General features: G+C 47.7%; 1 protein-coding gene across 15 annotated transcripts in view; it reads left to right on the top strand.

The window, feature by feature from the left end:
• Positions 1–425: 425 nt before the first annotated feature.
• Positions 426–10573, top strand: part of LOC135911416 (uncharacterized) — a 989518-nt gene continuing 979370 nt past the window's right edge. For 5 of the 15 annotated variants that reach the window (XR_011513989.1, XR_011513988.1, XM_070537274.1 and 2 more), the window contains exon 1: positions 711–833. Coding sequence is in view for 3 of the 15 variants with exons in the window: in XM_070537274.1 (XP_070393375.1) it covers positions 754–833 (80 nt within the window). In the remaining 12 variants the exon portion in view is untranslated. Of the gene's footprint in view, positions 834–10573 lie in introns of all 15 variants that reach the window. The other 10 variants (XR_011513997.1, XR_010567340.1, XR_010567339.2 and 7 more) reach the window with 6 other exon arrangements.

The raw sequence follows: 10573 nt of genomic DNA, 5'->3' as shown, positions 1-10573 counted from the left end.
CATATATTAAACGCCTCTAAACGGGCCGTAAAAGAGGGTTTAACAATTTTAATTTAGCCCCTAGTTGGCACAAACACTTCAAACTTCACCTGCTTATTGCCCTTAACATTACCTGCATATTTACAAAATATTAACGTAACGGGTGATTTATCTTATTTTTTTCCCATAAAACCGGTGAAAACTGGCATATAACATTTTCGAGCGCTTGTATAGCCGTATGAACAGGCTTCGCTGCAAAAAGAAAAAAAAGAATAGTGATGAGATTCGAAGAATTAACTCGAGGAATATCGCCCCTTTCGCCGCAGTGGCATGGGTAGGGTATGGCGACGAGACGCGCTAGCTGGCGCGCAGTGCATCACCTTCTCGGCGACGGTGTGCAGCGGGATGCATCGGCCACGTAGATGGCCGTATAGTGCCAACACATCGCCGTTGCGTGGGGCGTATATAGCTGCATTCGCGCGATGTACTGAACCGAGCGGGCCGTTGTTCACCACTTCATCCAATGTCGCGCTGCTTCGCGGAACAGTTCGACGCACCGTTCATAGGTGGATGCTGTGATGCTGAGACGCGTTATGTTCGACTCAGGGCATGAATCAGCGATTCGGTCCGTCGTGCGAATACCGGGACTGGCCTGAAACCTTCCTCGTGCGCTTTCCTCCCGATGCCCGTGCGTCTGCCTGACCGCCAGACGCAGTGCGTGGGGGTTAAGCGCGCGCTCTAGTCGAACGGGTTTCGCCACGATTTGTGTAATATATGCACCTAAAGCAGAAAACAAGAGAAAACGAGGAATTTGACCGTCGCGCAATACCGCGCTTCGTCCTGGAGATAATTTGGTGAGTATGTATATATATATTCTTTCGTCGGATCCGCGGTGCTCACGGCCAAACCAGAAAAAAAAGGATAAAGTTTTCACGTTTTCTGCTCTCATCTGGCTTATACTGTGCTGCAGGTATTCTGTGATTTTCGTGGGCACGTTTGCATTTAAAGTGGCCGAACACTCGAACTGTGAGGACAGTTCGCTCGCCCTGCCCTTCGCATGGCCGAAAAAGAAAAGCACGGAATACTATATTATTAGCTGCAAAGTACGTGCGTGCTGTAGTACAATTTGCACCCGACTAACTAGAGCAGAGGTAAAGTGAAATACGCTTGATATGTTGAAACGTTCAGATGAGCAGCAAAAAAACCCTTGCAGCGCATTACACACCGCCGCCAATCACTGCTGTTTCGCGCATTGTTAAAAAGAAAAAAAAAAGAAAGAAACTTCTGTGCAAATGTGCGAGTGTTGACGTTTGTTTTCGGTTTTCGACGCTATCCCGGTGGTCTTAATTTATCTAATGGGTCACAGCCATTGTCGGGCTCTTATGATAGGCTTACGGTAGACTGTTGATTTGCTGCTCATTTCTTCGTTCACTCGCCTCTTTGGAACGGGTACGAATGGTAGCGCTAAAAAAGTGCGCATTTCGCAAAGCCTTCTTGAATGCGCGTCTGCGCTAGAGAAACATTGATGGTACTTATTTTCGAGCATATAGCAGCTTGTGAAACAGGGCTAACAAGAGAAGAAGAAAGAAAAAAAAATTACCGACGATTACGTTACTTCCTAATGCGAAATTTGAGCGCAGCTGTTTGCGAGCCTTTGTTTGCGTTTGGCCTCGGCCTCGGCCGCGCGAACGGTAGTCTTCTCTGCGACGGCGATGAGCTTCTGCTTCAGCCTCGCTTACTGCTGGTTGCTCTCGACGGCGGCGATGAGCCTCCGCTTCGGCGGTGCGAACGGCAGGGTCTTCTCGGCGGCGGCGATGAACTTCTGCTTCAGCCTCGCTTACTGCTGGTTGCTCTCGACGGCGGCGATGAGCCTCCGCTTCGGCGGCGCGAACTGCAGGGTCTTCTCGGCGGCGGCGATGAGCTTCTGCTTCAGCCTCGCTTACTGCTGGTTGCTCTCGACGGCGGCGATGAGCCTCCGCTTCGGCGGCGCGAACGGCAGGGTCTTCTCGGCGGCGGCGCTTAGCCTCTGCTTCGGCGACGCGTACTCCTGGATCATCTCGAGGGCGGCGACGGTAAGCTTCTGCTTCGGCGGCACGCACCTCTGGATTCTGACGGCGACGGCGCTGGGCCTGTGCTCTGGCAGCTCGTTTAGCAGCAGCAGCAGCAGCAGACGGAGGACTTCCATCGGTCGTCTCGCTCATGGCTCAGAAAGAACTGGCAGATAATTTCGCAGTGGCGAACGGCAGCGGCAATTTCGGCTCGGGCGGTGCACATATACAGATCCGCCGCCACCGATCTGGCTCTCTGATTGCCACCGCACAGGGGTTGCATTGGAGGAGGAGCGAAGAAAGGAATTAAGTTCGAGCCGGCGCTTTGACAACCGGAGACTCGCAGGAAGAGGGGGGAGGGGGGCGGCGTGTACACCCAGCGGCAAACGATGGGGGCAGAAGCGCGCGCAGCAAGCGGACAACACGATAAAGGGAGGAGGGAAGAGATAGCAGCGACTGACTGATGCCGCTGACGCCGATAGTGAGTCAACCCCAGCTGCGGAGTTGGTTTCAGGGACAACGCCGCCGATGCCGACACAAACAATATGATACCCTCGCTTCCGCAGCGCTAAGAACCAGGTCTAGCCGTGGGAAGGTGGTCACGTATTCGTCGACGTGCCGGGGCCTACGTGAAATAACCGGCGCGTCGGCAACTGAAGAGCACTCTATCCGCCACACAAGAACAGGGGGGGGGGGGGGGGGACCCTTTCCTCCTCTTTCTGCATGGCGGCGACGGTGTTCTATGCAGTCACGTTATCTTGACTCTCTAGCGGCGTCAGCGGCATCCAGCGGTATCAGTCGGTCGCTGCTAGCGCTGGGGGGATGAAAGGGGGGCGGAGCTGATTACGAGGCCGACGACAACGCCGACGACGACGCGAAACCCAGGAACGGACGCCAAAGAGCTGCGCTCTAAAAGAAAAGACGTCTGGGAGTCTACGAAACCGGCAACGGGCCGGGTCGTTACAAACTCAAATCCTTTCTTTACGAAACAGTCCCACATACACAGGCGCATAAGCCCACTATCTCGTGCCACATTAAGTTTTTTTTTAAAACGAGATCTAGAGAGCAGCGCGGCTTGTAAGGTTATCACGCAAGCAAGCTTCACTAAGAAAATTCAACTTCACAGGAAATTCTGCGCAAAAGACGAAAGGCCGAAGCCAGTTCACTCGACGACCCATGCTGACCGAGATCGTAGATGCCAGAAAGCGTATAAGCCCCTGGTTCACAGCGTCGGTATTTCTATCTCGAAAAAAAAAAAAAAACATTTCGTCTTCTACGCGTGCAAAGAACTTGGTAACATACAGAAGTCTGCCATGCCAACGTTACTTGGATGCAAGAACACGCGCAGTTTTTTTATTCACGGTAAAGCCAAAGCAACATGAAGCGCTTAGCTTAGTTTAGAATTGCCGTGGTTCTGTTGCAGCCTGACCTCGCACCGTTGCGCTCACCGCTGTCGCTTTGCCTTTACTAGGTGGCGAAAAAAAAAAAAAAAGGAAGTGAGCCCGAAGTTGAACACCCACTGAAACGGTGAGCGCCCGGAGGCACTCGCGCTCGGGGTCTTTCTAATTTCAGATTCAGCGTTGGTGCGTGCACGCATGTGCGCGCTGGGCGAGGGAGACGCCGCCCGTGCTCGCTCTCTTGCCGCTTCGCGTGTCCCATTGAAAAAGTCCAACGGTTTTTCCGGCGTTGCCGTGGACTTGCAAAACGCTGTGCCGCCGACTTGAAAGGAAACTGGCCGCGCCGCATACACGTCGCGACTCTTTTCATCTGCGCGCGAGTGTCTGCGCACAACGCGCCGAGCGCTAACGTGGCTCCAGGCGGCAGACACGGCTAATGCAGCCGGAGGCAGGTATGCATGCAAGTATAGGCGGCCGACCAGCCCGGAGGCCGGGGACGCTGGGGCGCTGCTTCTTCGGCGACAACTTGAAATGTCACGCCGACTGCAGAACTCTGCCCTCTTGGGAAATCATTTCCAGGCTGGCTAGCACAAAATCCCCATTTTTTTCTTCTCTAGTTGTTTTCCTGTACATTTCGCGTTGCACGAGCCCTCAAGCTTTTCATCTTTCCCCGGCCGCCGTGTGTGTCGCCTATTCAATTAAAGGAGCCAGATGCCACCGTGTCACCGACGAGAGACAACCGTTTCGACATGAAGCACGGGCTGTATAGGACGGATCGTTTAACGGGCGGGGTCCGAGAAGTGAAAGAGACAGAATAAGAACTTTTGGGCTGTGGGTCTAAAAGGAGATGCGGGTAGGACACGGAAATTGGAGGTAGTGTGACGGTGCCGAGCTGCACTAAAAGGCGCTGAAGCCCAGCGGTTCGCTTCCATTTACGGTATAAGAACGCAAAGTGCACTGCAGGGCACGTGCCAATGCCCAAAATTTATGTTTATATATCGCATGCCCACCGCCCCTCCCTCACTCTCCCCTCCCCTCGAAAAAATTTCTCCGAGCGCCAGGGCTTAAATATTAACGAGATGTTTCTACAGTAATTCAAAGCCTCAGAGAGACGAGCCCCGGTATAGATACCATTTCTGCACGGCACTTAAAGCTTGCGGTCGATGTCATTTGTGAACCACTTTCTGTACCTATATATCCTGCATTCAAAAATAGCATTTTCCCTAATTCTCCAAAAGTAGCGAAAGTTATTGCGGTGTTAAAGAGGGGGATAGGGTGTCTGTTTCCAATTACCGTCCAATCTGTATGTTTTCTTCCTTTAGTAAAGTTATCGAAAAATTAGTTGTACTTCGCTTAAACAAACACCTGCAAAAATTTAACTGGTCATGCCAATTTGGTTTTTGCGCGGGACACTCTACTAACCTTGCCTGCTTTCCTTAACTGACTGTATCAAACGCTTTATTGAATGAGGATGAGTGGTTGGCTCGGTTTTTTTGGACTTCACAAAGACACTTGGTCTCATTAATCATCTCGTCTTGTCTAACAAACTCGAAGCATATGGTATTTCAAGTTCGGTCCTCAAGTTTTTAAAAAGTTACTTGCCAAACAGAAAGCACACTGTATACATATCAGGCTCTCTCTGCTGCTAAAACGATTAATAAAGGACCGCCTAACGGCTCATTGCTTGTTCCCTTACTTTTTTCTAGCTTACATCACTGATCTTCCCGACAGTATAAACACGGCTCACCGTGTTCTATATCTCGACGATATGACCATTTACTCTGCTGACACATCTATTAACGCTGTCATTACTAAATTCAATTCTGTTCTCTGTAGCGTGTCCAAGTAGTGCCATGAAAATTATTTAATTTTTAGTCGAAATAAATCTAAATTTATTTTTCTTAAATCACCTCAACTCATGTTAACTTCATTACCGAGCATCACAATTGTCACGCATTTCTTTGCAGCCAGTGATAGTATATCATTCCTTTGCGTTCGTCTCGATGCTATCTTAAAGTTTATTAACCGTATTACTCACATTAAAAAGATGGCAGCATTCGGCATTTGTCCAGTGTTCGTGTTTTTCTCAGCAGGCTCTTCTTTGTCTTTACTTCGATTTCATAGTGATGACATCGTATCATGTGGGAACACATGGTGTCATCTTTAATTCCTCCAGCATTTAAAAAATTGGGCTATTCGGATTATTTTTCACTTTTCTTGGTGTCCAGCACCACGGCCGTTCTTCGCTGCAACTACACCTTGAGTGTTAATAATATGTTTCGGTTTAGTTTGGTTATGTTATTGTTTAAACAAATAACAAATCAACTTTCTAGTAATTTCATCGATTCTGAGCTTTCAATAAACACAAACTACACCAGGCTTGCTACTGACAATAAGTTTTTGCCACCTATAAGGACTCTGCTAATTACGGTAAATCATCCTCATTCTTCTGTGTGATCACGTTATGGAATCATTTACCAATGTCTCCGAAGTCCACTGCTTCGTTACTTTCAGTCAAAAATTGTTCATTAAATCGATTAGAAGTTCAATTGTTACGGTCTTGATGTTCGCGCTTCTTTAGTTCTTGTACTAGGTTTGTGTTTAGATATGTAGTATTTATTTCTCAAGTTCCTCTTTTTTGCATTCAGGCTTTTTTAAATTCTGTTATACTAAAAAAAATTAAATTATGGGGTTTTACATGGCAAAACCACTATGTGATTATGAGGCACGCCGTAGTGGAGGGCTCCAGAAATTTCGACCACCTTGGGTACGTTAACGTGCACCTAAATCTAAGTACCACGGGTGTTTTCGCATTTCGCCCCCATCGAAATCCCGCGACCTCGTGCTCAGCAGCCCAACACCATAGCCACTGAGCAACCACGGCGGGTAATTCTGTTATACTTGGTGTATATTTTACTTAATGTGTTGGTTCTATTTACACTTCTGCTAATCCTCGTCATACTTATATTTAACGTCCACCGCGGGTCCCGTTGCAGTCTTGTACTTTGGAACCCTCGTATGTATATATTATCTGCTGTAATTAACCTTCAATGCATTCATAATTTGATTGATCAATTGATCGATCGATTGACTGATTGGTAATCACATCCGTAGGAGCTATGATAGTAATGGTACGCCACTTCTTGAAGGAAAGTGTGACTGCACCGTTAAAAACATTGACAGTTCTAGTTGGGCAAAATCGGAAGATAATGGAACTTGTGATGTATCCTTCCGTATAATTTTACGTGCTACTGTTTAAACCAGAGGCCACCGAAGTGGGCAGTCGTGCTCATCTTCAAATTAGACTTCTCTCTCCAGGAAAGTCGCAGCAAAAGAAAGAATTCTTTTTAATTTATGCTCTTGCTTAAATAGTTCAGTCGAAATACAACAGCATGCCGCAATACGTGGGAACGATGCACCATTTTAACAACGAAATTCGTCACTTTTATCGTTTAAAGTCTACTGCGGCGTTTTTTCAGTCGTACGTGACCGTTCACTTTAATTATTGTCTTTTCGTGAACCAGCCAAACTAAGCCGGGTTGGATTGCGTACCGTATAGGCGAAGACTACGGTACGCATTTTCGCGCTCAACGCGCGAAGCAGCCCGTCTACGCGCGAGACGAGGCTCGTCGGCGCGAGAACTTCCAAAACGCGCAGCAGCGCGCATGCACGTCGCGTCAGTTTCGGGGCTCCGGCCGTGCGTCATAAGCCGCGAGTTTAGTCGATCTCCTCTGACAAATCTCTCCCGCGATCGAGTTACCGGCAACTACACGCGATGTGCGCTGCACGAGAAACGTTCATGCGCGCGCTGACTGGGAGATAAACGAGATGCAAGCTTTTCTCTTACGTATGTACTTGCACGAGGGATTGCATCTACGCACGCTTCCGTCATTTTCGCCTACCAATAACATTCGCTTCTGCTTCGCTGCGTAACTTGGGAGTTTAGCGTTTGCCTCGCTGTACACGCGTCCTCGCCACGAGGGGCTTAATCGTTTGTCTCCGCCAACGGCGCGCCTGCAGCAGCTGTTATGCGGAGTTGGTGTGGGCTGGGCACTGTTCGTCTTGGAGGGCCATTCGATTCGGCGCCATTTTTCCCCCCCTCGGAAACGTTACGGAGGCATCGCTACAGCCAACGTTTATAAATCTATGAACGTTAGGTGCACGGCGGCGAAGCCCTTGCAAAGCGCCAGCTGCTTCCGTCCTGGAGGCGCCGCTGCCTTCCTCGCTGCTTTCCCTTTATACACTTGCCTTGACGGCTTTTCCTTCTTCTCCTTGATTTCTCGCTGTTTGTTCGGATCCCATCTCTCGTTGTGTATGCCGTCGCGCTTCTTTTCCAGCCTTTCCGCACAGCCGATAAATAGACATTGCGACGTTATCGGTCCTTCCCCTGCAAGGGAGTTCGTTTCACGGAACAAATGTCTCAGCAACAAAGCCGCTGCAGGAGCGTCGTCGCTGCCTCTCGCTTGCTGCGATAGCGTATCGTGCGGGCTCGAGATAGCGAGATATATGTCGCTCGAGAGTGTTGGCCGCGTGGTGTGCAACTCTGAACTCTTTCACAAAACATATCGTTGGGTTGATACCGATTCGTGATTGAGTATTTCGCGGACGTGACGTTGCGGCAACGTTTCGGTGCGAAATCCATACGCACAAGTGTTTTAGAGTACCACAAGGAGACCTCCTCGCATTGCGTATATATACTCAAAATGACGCGCGTGTCGGCTCGTTATGAAATAGGGTTCACCACATGGTTATTACGTTCGGCATGTGGCGAGCTACATATTTTAGGCTTTCTCACGCGGGTGTTACGGTCTGCGGCAAGTACGGACTTCGAATGTTCTCTTACAAAGAATGGGCTGTGTAGCCCCACCTTATGTTTCGCGGATTTTCTTTTCTTTATTTTTACCTATATATATACTGCTTTGATAAATAGTGCTGCGGTGCGTCCTTACACGTCACTATAATCGGAGCTTTATAACTACCTGGATGACAGTATTGACGTCAAGGACTGTGACGACAGATTCGGTGGTGTGGCCGACACTTCATTTTACATATGTGACAGTTTCCTATACCTTTCCATCTACACCACTGTCTCGCGTGAATCGCTCAGTGAATAAGCTAGCTGAAGCACCAGTAAAGGTAGATGAGATCGCGTAAAGATGTTTATAAGTTTCCAATTCATTATGGAATTTCGATATACGGTCTGCGATCTGTCCTATCTTCTTTTTGTGCGTTCGGTACAATGCGACTTCAGCTGTCATACAACACGGCTAACTAAAACTTCGTTAACCATCTTACGCATAGTAGTTTTGTTTTGCCTTGACGGTGTCTACGTGTTCCTTATTTGCGCTCTCAAAATTTTGAATGTGGTCCCTCGCATTATTTCGACGTTGTTTAACGTGTATTTCTCGACACTCCGCAAATGAGCTACATTTACGAATTCGTAGCTTATGAACATTGAAGTAATATATTTTTTTTCAATCTCCACCTTACTCTCCACCTTATTCTCTTTAAGTCTCCGATACAAAATAGACGTAGTTCACTGGCGCGTTATGTAAGCAGCTTTCAGAGTCGCATGACCATTGATACAACAATACCGATGTCTCTCAGCTTCCACTTATATTAGCAGACTTTGGTTCGCGGCATGACTGGAAAACATACACTAAAGCAAAATTGTTCGCATCGCAAACTGAGCCCACAGAAGACGTTGATTCGGAAATGTAAGCATTACGTGTGCTAGACATATTCTACTCCACCAGACGTTGTCGTTTTGTGCGAGCGCGGAAAGGCTCTAGTGTACTGAGAAGCGCTGTGGTCCGGCTTCTTTCTTGTGACGGGTATCATCAGCATAGCGCTGGCGTCTTCCCCAGGTTATCAAATCGAGCCTCAAGTTTGAACTGCTTCGCTTGTTTGTTGGTACTGAAAATAAATAGACCACGTCTGGCAATAATGCTTCCATATAGCCTAAAAAAGGACGTGCACGAATTATATATATATATATATATATATATATATATATATATATATATATATATATATATATATATATATATATATATATATATATATATATATATATATATATATATATACCGTCTGCGACATTACTATTGAGAAGAAGAGGCGGGAGAGACTACAGCAGAGACATGAAGCAAACTGAAGCTCTCTTGCATTCCGCATGGCCAGAGATGCATGACCGCGCGTGCTTCATGCGGAAATCGATTTACCTTTTCTGACAGCCAGGACAGCCGCCTCTTCCATGTATATTTAGTTTGCGTGTCCCTTTGCGTGCATGGCTCCGCCATGGACTCCGCGTTTTGTGAGATGCCTACCCACTTAGCTGAATGTTTCTTCTCGCCCCTACCCCCCACCCTCTTTTTTTTTTCAAAATAAGGAAAATGCATTTCGGGTTCCAGACACGTATTCTTCTTTACAATGGGAAATCGGACAGGCATGACCTGACCTTCTTCAGGGATGCTCTAAGCGTCCCGCTTCTTTTAATCTTCTGGAACACGACGGAAAAAAATAAATTGCTGGCCTTCATGAGGGTAGGCAAATAAACACTTGGATGCGCGATGAATATAATCGATGAAAAAGAAAAACACGTTATTGTGCGTTTGGATTGAATTTTCCGTTTAGTGGTTTGTTGTACGTAAAGCACCGCAAAAAAAAAAAGGCATTATGGGGTTTTGCGTGCGCAGACCGCGATTTGATTATGAGGCACGCCGTTTGGACCACCTTGGCTTCTTTAACGTGACCCCCCCCCCCCCCATCCCCCCGAATCTAAGCACATGGGATAGTAGCATCGCATTTATATTCAGTTATAGACTTCCTGGGTGGCAATTTAGGCCTGTTTGACCTCAGGATAGATTTAGAACGCGCCATTATTAATTCTTCTTTCTTTTTTTTTAATAGAAAGCGTAGGTGACGAGGTCAAGAGTGTCGCGAACTTTTATTGAAAAATCATGAATTTAGTGGTCGAAACAAGACCACAGAGAGAAGAGGACAGAAAGACAGGACGAGCGCGTTTTCATATCGTTCGACATGCACCAACTAGCCCAGCAGCAAGTACTATACTAGAATGTTCCGGACAAGGCGCCGAAAGACCATGTTGTTCAAGCTTTGTCGCAAGGCAGGAGTTTCACAGAAAGT

Source organism: Dermacentor albipictus, chromosome 4, assembly GCF_038994185.2.
Source record: "Dermacentor albipictus isolate Rhodes 1998 colony chromosome 4, USDA_Dalb.pri_finalv2, whole genome shotgun sequence".
Classification (NCBI taxonomy): domain Eukaryota; kingdom Metazoa; phylum Arthropoda; class Arachnida; order Ixodida; family Ixodidae; genus Dermacentor; species Dermacentor albipictus.
The sequence above is the reverse complement of the archived record's forward strand: the minus strand, read 5'-3'. Positions and strand labels throughout refer to the sequence as shown.